This window comes from Sinocyclocheilus rhinocerous, unplaced genomic scaffold, assembly GCF_001515625.1.
Source record: "Sinocyclocheilus rhinocerous isolate Xijiao unplaced genomic scaffold, SAMN03320098_v1.1 scaffold1168, whole genome shotgun sequence".
Taxonomy (NCBI): domain Eukaryota; kingdom Metazoa; phylum Chordata; class Actinopteri; order Cypriniformes; family Cyprinidae; genus Sinocyclocheilus; species Sinocyclocheilus rhinocerous.
In genome coordinates, this window is record NW_015650373.1 from 1092704 (window position 1) to 1106456 (window position 13753).

At 37.0% G+C, this 13753-nt stretch overlaps 2 protein-coding genes across 3 annotated transcripts in view; both read left to right on the top strand.

Moving 5' to 3' along the window:
• The window catches only part of LOC107711975 (EF-hand domain-containing protein D2-like), a 16354-nt gene extending 8949 nt beyond the window's left edge, over window positions 1–7405 (top strand). For both annotated transcript variants that reach the window (XM_016517088.1, XM_016517087.1), the window contains 3 exons: window positions 5511–5658; window positions 5797–5931; window positions 6156–7405. In XM_016517088.1, the coding sequence (XP_016372574.1) occupies window positions 5511–5658; window positions 5797–5931; window positions 6156–6287 (415 nt within the window). In that variant the 3' untranslated portion in view covers window positions 6288–7405. The remainder of the gene's footprint in view (window positions 1–5510; window positions 5659–5796; window positions 5932–6155) is intronic.
• A 3635-nt stretch (window positions 7406–11040) lies between these two features.
• LOC107711978 (transcription initiation factor TFIID subunit 10-like) lies at window positions 11041–13401 on the top strand. The gene is made up of 5 exons (XM_016517091.1): window positions 11041–11470; window positions 11659–11816; window positions 11908–11972; window positions 12826–12940; window positions 13078–13401. The coding sequence occupies exons 1-5, from the start codon at window positions 11344–11346 to the stop codon at window positions 13165–13167; spliced, it is 555 nt and encodes a 184-aa protein (XP_016372577.1). The 5' UTR covers window positions 11041–11343; the 3' UTR covers window positions 13168–13401.
• The last annotated feature ends 352 nt before the right edge of the window (window positions 13402–13753 follow it).

Here is a 13753-nt window from a genome sequence, read left to right on the forward strand (position 1 = left end):
AGCAACATATAGAATATTAGGAACAGTAGAATGTTTACTTTTTCTTTGATTTGTTTCCTAACAAGAAGACAAATAAAGACTGACATCTTTATTTAACCTAAATCTGTAATTACAGTTATTTAATTTGTTATATAATTCATATACATATCATTTATATAATTTCATATCATTTAGTTATATACTTTCATATACATAATTTGATTTAATAATAACCCAATTTGAAGCAAAAACAGAATGTTCTGACTAGCTTTGTGAAATTATACTACATGCCTGAACGAAATTCGCACCAACAGGAGGAGGAGGGTTGTGTTACTCTCTACACTGCACTGCACTGCACTCAACCTGAGGGATTCCTACACTTTCAGTCTTTGAGGAGACATGAAAAACAGCGCATACCGCAGGAACGGTATAACGGAAAATATCAGTGGTTTTGAAACCGTGAAATTTTAAAAACGCTGTATACCTTGAAACCGGTAATCGGCCCATGCCTACTATATACTAAAAAATCATTGTGTGTGTGGACGACTCAGCTCACTCCTGTGGCATGTTCTGTGAAGTGTTGAGTTATGTTAACCAAAGGGGGTGGTGCTTAGCAAAAAAATCACTGTCCCTTTGAAAAAGTCCCTTTAAAGGAAACTCATTGGCCATATTTGCAATGCCTCCAGGCAGCTGTTTCAGACATGCAAGATCATTCCAATAGTTCGTGCATCATGAACAGCGAGTGATCTGCCTGCTACAGTATTTTTCTCTGTGCATCTGTCTTCAGCGTCTCTGGCCTGTGTTAACGGGCGTTTACAGACTTCATATTTTCACATAAATTACATTTTGGAGTTTGTGCAAGTCCAGAAGAGAGACAAGCTGCAATAAGACAAAAAACGGCCGGTTGGCGATCGCGCAAGTTCCAGGGGCAGCTCCTTAGTTCGACCATCCTACACACACGTGACTGACCGCTCGCTCGCACCAACAGGAGGAGGAGGGTTGTGTTACTCTCTACACTGCACTGCACTGCACTGCACTGCACTCAACCTGAGGGATTCCTACACTTTCAGTCTTTGAGGAGACATGAAAAACAGCGCATACCGCAGGAACGGTATAACGGAAAATATCAGTGGTTTTGAAACCGTGAAATGTTAAAATCACTGTATACCTTGAAACCGGTAATCGGCCCATGTCTACTATATACTAAAAAATCATTGTGTGTGTGGAAGACTCAACTCACTTCTGTGGCATGTTCTGTGAAGTGTTGAGTTATGTTAACCAAAGGGGGTGTAGATTCAGAAACATGTGTGTCCGTCATCAGGAGTAGTCAGCATTGCAGCTAAATCCTCATTAGCTGAAGACCTCTGAGACTGCACAGGAAAAATGTTACACCTTTAAATAGCAAGAAAATAAAAACATTCCTTAACTTTCATTCAAGTTCAGACATGCATGGTAAAGTGTTTCATTGGGTGGCTCAACTTAAGTGTTCGTTTTGAACAAATCATTTGTAAATGAATTTCGAGAAGGATTTGCAGCTAGAGAGTTTTTCTGGGGGTCAGTCTCCTAAAAGTATGCAGCATACACTCTCAGAAATAAAGGTACAGCAGCTGTCACTGGGGTGGTACCTTTTCAAAAGGTACTTATTTGTACCTAAAGGGTCCATTTTGGTACCTTAAAGGTACATATTGGTACTTAAAGTGTACATATTAGAACCTAATAGTTACAAAAGTGTACCTTTTGAAAAGGTACTGCCCCAGTGACAGCTGTTGTACCTTTATTTCTGAGAGTGTACAGTAGATTCAGAAACATGTGTGTCCGTCATCAGGAGTAGTCAGCATCGCAGCTAAATCCTCATTAGCTGAAGACCTCTGAGACTGCACAGGAAAAATGTTACACCTTTAAATAGCAAGAAAATAAAAACATTCCTTAACTTTCATTCAAGTTCAGACATGCATGGTAAAGTGTTTCAAGAGTTCTTGAAAGTGGATAACTGGATATCAAGAGGACATTAAGTACAGAGCACAAACGTAGTTACAAACTAGCTTTCTTGTTCCTTATTTTGACTTTCTTTATAATTACTCAACAAACTTGATTTTGTTCCAACAACAGCAACTGAATTGACTGAGTTCAAATCCAGCTATCATTAAAGCCAATCAGATGAGTCAACCCTTTTTGCTAAGGCAGAAGGAAGTCTGTATCAGCTCAAGGCTTTGACTGTACCTCTCTTGGTTATTATAAGGAAGTGCCGATTGCATTTGCTTCCTTAATCATCTGTAGTGTGAAATGTTCAACTTAAAGACTTATTTGGGCAAAAAATGTGATCTTCCTCAAGTGCACATTGTGACAAAAAAGGGGGAAATTTCTTTATTTCGGCTTTTCGGACAGCAACTGCTTTGCGTTTCCATATAGACGCTTAAACATTATTATGTCAGCTGTATTTAAGAATAAGGCGGAAGTGTCCCCGATCGGTGCAACCAACTGAAGTGTTACTGGGTTTTTAGCACTTGAGAGCTTTTCGTAATCTGTGAAATATCTCAAACCCTACAGATAAGAGATCTATAGTCAGATAGTCAGAAACTGTCAATACTTTTTAACCACCTGATCTTGATTTTAATCTTGCCTTTACTGTGTTTTAATCAATCAAATGCATCCTTCCTTACTGAATAAAAGTATTAATTTCTTCTAAAAAAAATGAATACAAATCCTAAAACCCCAACTTTTGTATAGCTACCTTTGGAACCAAGGCCACTGGAAAATTATTAGTTGATGTGGTTTTGCAATGAGATTTTTGTTTATGCAGATTCCCCTTTACAAAGAGAATTTGTTGATAAACCAGGAGATCATAAATCATAATTCACCATGTTCAGGCTAAAAACCTCTGTTGAGCATGATTGAGAGGAAGTGACACCACTTGGCTCAGTGATTCAGCTTGACTGATGACAATTAAATGAAAAGAACAGTGAAAGTCTAAGCATGGCAGTAATCTTTCTCAAATTGTAAAGCACGAGGAGTCTTTCAGAAGTAAGCATATGTGATTTCAGGCGTTGAGGTTTGACTGCATAATTAAACATGGTGGATTTAAATTACAGCTGACCATTAATTGCACTGAGCATGCTTGACCTTTCTTTTGTTAAACAGACTAGCATATGCAGACGTAAATTATTGATTTGAAACCACTATGGACTCTGATTGCCGGGTTTCTCAAGTGATCTGATTTTGCCTTTCAAAAACAAACAGCCAACTCAATCTTGCTTGCCTTGAAATCACATTAGTATGATTAACCGCTGCTGTACTGTAATCCTCAACCAAACCCAGGATAGCAGCATCCACAGAGAAACATGACCCTTACAGCGGCTCAGATGCTCCACAACGGCAGTCCCTCATCAAACAGCATTTCAGAGCGCAGTGATCAAGGTTAGCCTGATAGGTCAGATGCCACAGCACGAAGAGTTCATTTGAGAGATTTTGTGACCCTGAACACGAACACGCTCTTTTGGCCTTTGAATTAGAGATGAGATGTCGTCAGTTAGACTTTGATAGAGGGTTAATGAGAAGAGATACAGCTTTGTGTGTGTGAGAGATCTGGCATCAGCAGGGTGTCTTGTGTCGGTAGACAGCATACATGTCTCTGAGGCAGATGGACACACACTCCATATTCATGAGCAGGGATTGCCTAGAAGGAGTTAATGACGGAGTTAAACTCATCGTCAGAATATTTATATAGATTTAGTCTTTAAATTAGTCTTAAAATATTTTACTTTAATATGTCGTATTTTACTTTAAATACCTCTTCATTGTTTTATTTCAATATTTTATTTTGAACTCTAATATCTCATTTCATTTAGTTTTATTTTAATATCTCTTTTTATTTTATTTTAATTTACTATCTTATTTTAATGTTATTATACTTAAATATCTCCTATTTCATTTTGTTTTATTTTAATATTTAATTTTTTTATTTCATTTTATTTAATAATTTTAATATCACTTAAGATGTCAAACACATGTGAAGTCTTCTTAGGGCATTATCAGGCAAATTGAACATATCTTTTAGGGAAGAAGTAAGAACAAAATGACCAGAAGGAAGTAAGAATCAAAGGAAGAAAGAAGATTATTCAACTGGTTGATAAGAGTCTCATCCAAACATTGGCCTCTGCCTTTAATTAAAAGATCCTGTTGCCATGGCAACATAAAACCTCATCTTTGGGCAATATGTTTTTGCTTGTGTACATATAGAGGAAGTGGTCTCATACATAATGATTGAGAGAAAAAGGAAGTGACTATTCCTCATTGGCCCACTGCTGCACAGTAACTCACCCACACAGTTCTCTGGCCTTTGCACCAGAAAATAACTCTATGCCCCCTGTCAATTTTTACAAAGCTCATCGGTCTGAAAAGCGAGGTGTGCTTGACTGAAATGCTTTTAACATTTATAAAACTTAAGTTTATGTTTAGTCTGTAGATTTTGTTTAAAGTTCACAAATTTTAATGCTCTCAGGTGTACACACAAGTGTCTTGGATTGCTATTAACTCAATAAATTTTAAATTAAGTTTATTAAAAATGCAGGAGAGATGAACATTAAGATGATCTCAACAGTGGATATAATAAATGGGTGACTGTTATTGAACACTTCAGCTCTGAATGATGATATTGATGCCAGCAGGTCTGCTTGAATTAATTCCTGTATGTTTCAGAGCATAATGTACATTAGTCAGGGTAGACGCCATGATTTATCATACACAAATGAACAAGATGGTTTGTAGATCAGTGGTTCTCAGCAAACTTACAGGGGTTTCTCAGTAAGTTTTAAAATGATTTAAATATAGTTATATTAACCATATTCATAATTATAAATAATAAAGATGTAAAACATTAAAATTATTATTATTATTTTTTTTTTAGTTTTAATTTTCTTACAACAAGTACCAGAAGTGCATATCAGCTAAGATTGAAGGCCTTCAAATATAGTCTTGGGTAAAGAGGTGAAAGGTGAAAAGGGTAAAAAGGTGGCAAAGAGTGGGTCAAAGAGTTTGAGTACCACTGGTGTAGATAATTCAGCCACCTCCAGTACACTGAAAATACGTCTTTGCAAAATATTTCCGGATGACAAAAATTCAGGAGTTTTCATTCAAATAAAATTAAATGTAGTGTCTTCCCAGATTAAAGTATTTTTAATGATTTAGACTAACAACCTGTTGAGAGTTTTCACTGGTCTGTGAACACACTTTTACGGGAATTTATTTATTTTCTTTAAGTTGAAATCAGCTGAAAATTTAAACAGTTGAACAGTTGGTATGTTAAGTGAAAGATGTTACAATAGTGTTGATAAGGTATCCCTGCTAGCGAGGGCCCAGTTACTCATCCGCACTGCCCTCTGTTGATCACAGGAGGCATTGCAGCAATATCGCCAGTGATGAGATGGGTAGAAATGTTTTCAGGGACATTTATTTCAAAACAAGTCCTGTTTTCCATGATATTTCTACTTAAATAATTTGGTTGCTTGTTTGTGTGTGTGTGTGTGTGTGTGTAGGTATGATTCAGAAAAAGATAACTTTATTGATCTGATGGAGCTGAAGCTGATGATGGAGAAACTCGGTGCACCTCAGACTCATCTGGGCCTGAAGAACATGATCAAAGAAGTAGATGAGGACTTGGATGGCAAACTCAGCTTTAGAGAGGTAAATACTTCAGTATGTCGAAAGAATTTGTTTGCAGATTTGGCTGTATTTCACAGCAATGAAGTACATAATGAAGAGCTGCACACTTTACAGGAAACTACCTCAATCACCTCAATTCCTTCCTCTTTCTTTCTCTAGTTTCTCCTTATCTTCAGAAAAGCAGCAGCAGGAGAGCTGGCGGAGGACAGCGGGCTTCATGTCTTGGCACGTTTGTCAGAGATTGACGTGTCTACTGAGGGAGTGAAGGGAGCCAAATCATTCTTTGAGGCAAAAGTAAAGAATCGTGACATTTAATACTTTTTTCCACCCCTAAGTGAAATAAATCCTCAGTTTTAACCATCAGCAGATTCATTCATAATTTTAAACCCCTTTTAGTCTATGACAGCTCTGTGTTTCAATAACGACTGTAATTTCCTGCCTAGATAGGTTGCATTGAATGCCACTGATAAGGAAATTCAATTTAGAATTACCTCAAAATGTATATTTTTCTCTGACAGGTGCAGGCCATTAATGAATCAAACCGGTTTGAGGCGGAAATCCGTCAGGAGCAGGAAGAGAAGAAGCGTGAGGCGGAGGAGAGGAAGACAAGACAAGCTGCTTTCAAAGAGCTAAAATCAGCCTTCAAATAGCCTCATCCACCTCGACAGCCTCGATTTACTCATCCACTTTTGTCCGTCTGTCTGTCATCCGAGTCCCCTGCAATCAGAGATACTATGCAAGGCTGTGAAATGCTCAGAGATCCATGCAGATTCATCTTCCTGAGAGAGGGACACCTATGTAGTTCGTGCTCATGAGCGGATGTCGGTGTTGAAATCATCTGTTTTATCGTTGCCTGTTTTTCTCACTCTCACTCTCAGGCTTATTTTAAATGTGAAGCCAGACACTGATCTCAATACACTGGATTGGATTTGTTCCGTTTCAGTCGCATGTGTATATATTTACTGTAGTTCATTCTCCCCATCGTGGCGTCAGCTTCGTTTTAGCTGGAACGGCATTTTGTCTTGTTCTCGTCGATGTGTCAGTAGATTAAAATCTAACATTTTAAAGGTTTTTTTTAATCAACTAGTACTCTCAGTGTGCCACATGCAGTCCATTGTATTCATATCAGTGGCAATTGCACTAATGCAAAACATCATTTCCTGTTTAACCAGGAAATGCTTTTCACTGTACCGTGACTAATTAAACTTTCATTGCTGACCATTTGAACATTACAGGACAAAGACCTCTGCTCTCGTTCACCGATACATTAAATAGTAAGAGCATAAAATAGCCTATATTTTTACTGAGCAGAGAGAGAGATGGAGAAGTGTTTTTGTAATAGTGTTTGCTCAGTGTTTATCAATATTCTCTTGATTGGCCACTGTGTCGTTTTTCCTACATGGTTCCCTTTAGTCTTTAAGGTGTCCAGTGTTAAATGTGGCACATACGAGCTTACAATTAGTCTTTAGAATCAAAATGATGACGTGAAATGGCTGTACAGTCATTACAACTCTATTTCTTCAGCTTGTGTGGTTCATGTCGATGGAGGTGTTGTCAGGACAAGGTCATCTGACCGTTTGACCTCTGAACCCCTGTCTTTTGTGCTTCCATGTGTGCTGAACACATGCTGTGACATGCTTATGGGGTTGCTCAGATACCACAGATGGCATGAAATCCACCTCCTCAGCTTTTATATAAAGCGATAGTTCCCCCAAAAATCATTTACTCACCCTGGTGTCTTTCCAAACCTGTATAGCTTTCTTCTTCTTTGGTGTTTCACAGAAGAGAGAAGTTCATACAGGTTTGGAACGTGTGGGTGAGTAAATTATTTGGGGTGAACTCTCCCTTAAAGAGTTAACCAACTAAATCAGGCTCTGGATTGCATAATATTAATCAAATTATTACAAGCCTTTGCACAGCAGCCCATGCTCAGTGAGATGAGGTGAAAGCAAATGTTTCATGTGTAGAAAAAGACATAATTTGCTTATGAAATATGCATGGCTTTTCTGTATAGCCAGTGCATGTATTCCAACATCGAAATGTCAAATGTGTCTGAATAGGATCTAACATTTAAGTATTTAGTTTAAAAAATAGAATAGGCTTCAAAGTTTACTCTTACATCTGAAAAATGAGGGAACATTTCTAATGAAATCATCCAAAAGCGTAATGAATACGCTTTATTGTCATGTGATATGCAGTACACTGTGGCAAAGGTAACTGAGATGCTATGAATAAAGACAAATCTATATTTTTGTGTGATGAAAATTAAACATAATTTTAGTTTTGTATGGAAAGGGGTCTTGTGAAAAGAAACTCTTATTTTCTCAATATGAATTTTGTTGCCTACAATCTTGTCTCCATTCGGCTCTCTGTATCCGATATACCTTAGGTTTTTCCATTACAATCTTATCAGTAAAGGCAAAATACCTTTAGTCTTTTCTATAATGGAGACAATACTGTTGGCAATTGTTATGCTTCATGTTGTTCCTTGTTTTTGTGTTCCGAGTCACTGGTAAATGTTCTTGTTTGCTCACTAGTTCAGGTGTATAATTATTTGTCTCCCAATCTTTCCAGCCATCCACATCGTCTTTTTTCTTTTGTTATCTACTGTTCAATTTAAAGGTATTTTAAATATTGGCTGTTAAGGGGTGAATGTAGTAGTGTTAATGTTATTGATTGGTGAATGAGGAGTCGACTGATGACACCTGTTGCGTTCTGTTAGAAGCCATAAACCATTCTGTCATTCCTTTTGAGAGAATTTAGCTGTTCTGTTGTTGTCGTGCCAAATAATTTCACACTTCTGTACTGTTAAGCTTATTTTAGTGCAACATTCCAGTGTAAAATTCCCTGAAGGATACTTCTGATCAACAGCCCCAGGAGAAATTTAAATTAATATGAGAACAGCTAATTAGAATTTAGACTGAACATCACTGATCCATAATGTTAAAACTTTTTAAAAAGTAATAACTCATTATTAATCGGTAAAAACCCATTTTACAGTTTTGGTTTTATTATTGTTTGCACATCTGAATAATTACATTAGAGCTTTGGCAGCATTAACTTCTGTGGAAAAAAAACTGCTTCTTCCAAGGCAGATAACACAAAAAGCACAACATTTTAAAAAAAAATTCTTCTTTTATTTGAACTTTTCTGTGAAAGGTGATGCCAGGAGGACGGAAAATGGCCGTGTAGTTCAACAATTTAATCTTATGGCATGTTTTATTGTTTCATTCATCATTCCAGTGATTTGACAATGGTTGGGAGGGCCTTGAATCATCCTATCTGTACCTTACTTTCGCTGTCTATGTCAGTTGAAACTCGTGGTTATGGTATCATACTCTTGTAGGCTTATGATATGTGGCTTCTATAATATGCACATTTATTTTTGATTTTCTTACTAAAATGTATAATTATTCTTGTGACAATAAAAATACTTTTAATTTGGAAACATTTAGTTTATTTGTGATTTATATGGTTATGTGTGCCATTCTCAAACTTATATAACATGAAAAAGATTTAGATTTAGGAAATAAGCAATTAAATATATATTAGAATATATAAATATACAGTGGAGATCAAAATTAGAGAACAATCTATAAATACTTGATTTTTTTTCTTTAGTATTGTTAATCTTCATCGCTCAAAATTTGAATGAATATTAGCTGTGAGTATACCACTGTTATACTAACAACAAGTTTGACAAAATAACCAAGGCATTTCAACAAAAACCTTTGTTTTGTGGAAAACAGTGATCAAAATTAGAGAACAATAACCACTGTAGCACAAAAGAAGATAACTAATATTTTGGAGGGTTACAGCTGTCAGAAATTAGTAGGAAGTGTAGAGGCCCTTGCTTTGAATGACTTCAGCACATCTGGGGTCACAGGATATCACTAGTTTCTCACACTGTGTTGGTGTGATCTTGGGTCCATTCTTCTTCCATAGCTCGGTAACTGTAGTGGGTTTCTTAGCCATAACTTTGTCGAAGATTTTCAGTTGGGTTTAGATCAGGACTCTGGGCCCGCCATTTCATTATTTCAATGTTCTTAGCTTCAAGGAACTGCTTTACCCATTTTGCAGTGTGAAGGGGTCATTGTCTTGCATGAAAACTGCAGGCTGATTGGGAGATGCTGCAGGGAAGGAACTGCATGTTGCTGAAGGAGGTTCTGATAAACATTTGCATTCAACTGTCATGTATCTGTATAAGAGGCCCGACTCCTGCTGCAGAAAACATCCTCCAAACCATGACACTTCCTCCTCCAGCTTTCACTGACTTCTTTACGCACTCGGGGTTCAGTCTTTCCCCAGTTTGAAGAAAATGTTTTCCATCGGACTCAAATAAATTAAACTTGCTCTCATCACTAAAGTGAACTTTGGACCAATTCTCTTCTCTCTCCACACAACATGCTCCTCAGCAAAGGTGAGTTCAGCTATTTGATGAGGCTTCATCACTGCAGAGTGCGCTTTCAGTCTGACTTCTCTTAAACAAGCCGAGACAGATCCGTACCCTGTTCAGCACCGAACTGGCAATTCCAGCTGCAGTGTTGAACCAATTCTCCATCGAGAGTCTCTGCATTATCCTGTCTTCTCATGTATTTGTCTTACGTGGACAGCCAGTCTTTTTGGGGAACTTGAATGAATTAGTGTCATTGTAAACCTACTATATTCTAGAAATCAAAGATTCGGAACAATCAGCTTCTCTTGCAATGGCTGAACGCATCATCCTTTTGGCCTTTGTCTGGACAACCTCCTGTCGCAGGGCTTCAGTCACCTTAGAGCGGTCTGCCTTGCAATCTCAGTGAAAATTAGAGGAATGCTGCCACTTAAATAGGGTTTATCATATAATTAAGGAAATTAGCACCAGGTGCCAGATTAACACCAATAACTTGGAGGTAATTTTGATCAGAGTTCTTTTTCAAATATCTCATTTAAGTTTTTTATATTGTGCTTCAGAATACAATTAATTTATGAAATATGCTTAAAAACTGTCCTTCTACTCCTGTTAGGATCACTTTAAATAGGACTAAGCAGTGACATTGAAATTTAGGAAATTGTAGGTTGTTCTCCAATTTTGATCTCCTCTGTAAGTAAATATAATTATATAAATATAATACAAAAATATATAAAATACATTAATGGAAAATTGTCACAGAGAAGGTGTGACAAGAACTAGAGGGTCATTTGAATACTAAAGTGCACATGAATAAAGCACTCCATTTACGAAATTAATGTTTTGTAAATTACCTTTACACCTTTGTAAATTATTATGAAATCAAGTAACCAAATAACATCACTAGGTGGAGCTGTTTGCAACACCTCATCTGTCGACGCATGAAATATGTTTTTCTCTATTTATCTCTAAATTACAAAATATAACTTGAACACTTATGTTTGCGCTTGATATTTTGCGCTTGAAAACACGCTTGGATAAATGTTCACGGAAACGCAATCTATCCCGGAACTATTGTTCACAATTCTGATGTGAATAGATATGTATCTATTCTCCGGACTGTCGTACTGGTTGCACACGGAAGTGTTAATCACGTGACACATCCTGCGTAAATATTTCTCTTAAAGCGAATGATCCCCGACTTCGCTGTTTTATCTGCATAAATGATTATCGACTTAACTTTTCCTTAGTTTAAACTGCGTAGATTTTGTCTAGTATCCCCAATTTATTGCAATATTCAAGCTAAGCAAGACAAAATGAACGTGGATCTTCCGCAAACCGGACAGACTGGAGCAGCAGCCGCATCCGGCAGCAGCAGCAACTGCGTCCCGAACAGCACCTCCACAAACGCCAGCAGCATCCCTGCGTTCGGCAGCAGTAATGGTGGGTGTTTTTTTGTTTGTTTGTTTTGACAGTTTGAACGCGCATAGAGTTGCTGTTGTCTTTTAGCCTTTAGCTCCATTAGTGTTGGTCTGTAAGTTTGTAAATATGGAGAGTAGTGTATTTGTAATCTTTATTATTCGTGCAGTTCTGAAGGTCTGTCCTGTCGTACTTCCCCCCCCACCTCACAGTTCCCACTTCGGCAGCCATGGCGACCCCATCATCCGACTCCAGCGTGTCAAACGGGGTGTATGTGCCCACAGGCATCGCTAATGGAGACGTGAAGCCCGTTATCTCAACCACACCGCTGGCCGATTTCCTGATGCAGCTGGAGGATTACACTCCTACAGTCAGTCTACATATGATTGCAGTACTCTATATTCTTTGCTTATTGATGGTATATTCTGAGTAGCACTGTTAACAGACTGTCTGTGTTTCAGATCCCAGACGCAGTCACAGGATACTACCTCAACCGAGCTGGTTTTGAAGCATCCGATCCAAGAATGTGAGTTGGAACAATGTTCTCTCAGAAAGCAATTATGCAGTGGTGCTAAACATTTTTTTACAGTGTTTAAAATTTAGGTTCTTTAAGCAATTATTATTATTATTTTTTTTTTTACAAAAGTAAGTTTTTCAAAGTATTTTAAAAATAAACTATAACTAAAACTATTAAAAATCATTTTGTTAATTGAAATAAGGCTGAAATAAAATATAAATATTAGATTAAAACTTAAAAATGAGAAATGTTGCATTGGTAACTAACTGAAATAATTATGTTTGAGTCGAAGTACTAAAATTACTTAATCTAAAACTGAAATAAAAATCAATTAAAGCTAAACAGAAAAAAAAAGTAAAATAATGAATAAACTAAAAATAAAAAAATGACAAAAGCATATAATAAAATTACTAAAACTTTAAAATAAAACATGAAAGTATAAAAAGGTGAATAAATACTATAATAATATATAATAAAGAGTTATTTATAAGTGTGCCCTACAGTTTTGTTGTCTGGCACTTTAAATGCTCTAAGTCTGATTAGCTTTTAAATGTTTTTACCATTCATCAGCTGGAAAAAAAATCACTTTAGAAAACATACCAATGATATCATTCCCATGTCCTTAATTAAATAGCGGTAGAATGATTTTTAAAACTATATAGCTATTGTCCTGTGAATGGGCTTAAATAACACATTTATGTCTCATGAAGAGTATTGCATTGTTGGTAATACATTAGGCCAATATTAAAACACTGAATTTCTTAATAAAAATATCTGGTGTATCATTTACTCATCAGGGTTTTAAAAAAATGCTTGAATCATGAATCTTCCTTGACGTCTTTATCCCCTTGTGTGTTGTCAGAATCCGTCTCATATCTTTGGCGTCTCAGAAGTTCATCTCAGATATTGCAAATGACGCACTACAGCACTGCAAAATGAAGGGCACGGCCTCGGGAAGCTCCCGAAACAAGACCAAGGTTTGTGTTCGCAAACTGTGATTAGTACAGTAACATATTATACAGTAAATCTATATAATGAATGTTTAATCTGCAGGCCAAATTAAAAATGTGTTGTAAATATCTCTCATTCACACTCTTCTCATCTCACCTCCCAGGACAAGAAGTACACGCTGACAATGGAAGATCTGACACCAGCCATGGCAGAGTATGGCGTAAATGTAAAGAAACCTCATTACTTCATTTGAGGGGAAGTGCTTCATTGAAATGGACTGCTGGAAATGTGCTGTTTGTCCCATCAGAGCTTTGAAGGCATTATCCTTCAGCGTGGGAACCATCAGCCCACTGGCCCACAGCTTTTAGGGATTTAGCAGCTTTTTTGTATTTTCTTTAAGCGTGCTTAAGTTGTTTGATTACACCACACCGTGTGACTTTAGTTGATGTAAGTAAAAATCCTGTATAAATAAATTCATTGTAATTAAGTTCTGTGTAATTGCACGTCTTCTGTTACTGAAGCCTGTCGAGTTCAGATATTTTAAAAATGAGTCTTAATTTAACCACTGCTTTTACATTTGTGACGTCAGTTCATACAGTGTCTGAACTTCTCATCTCTGCTGCTTTATGGATTCAGTTTCATGCCATAAGAGGCTTGAGCTGTAACGTGTTGCAGTATTAATAGTACCTGGAGCTGCTCTCAAGTTTCCCTCTCTACAGTGTAGTACAGCTGCACTGGCCATAGACCGCTCATCACACCATCTGTCTACAGCAAACATGATATTAATAATAATATTTAAGTACTAGCTTTTGCTTTGTGCTATTTGCAGTTGCACTTCA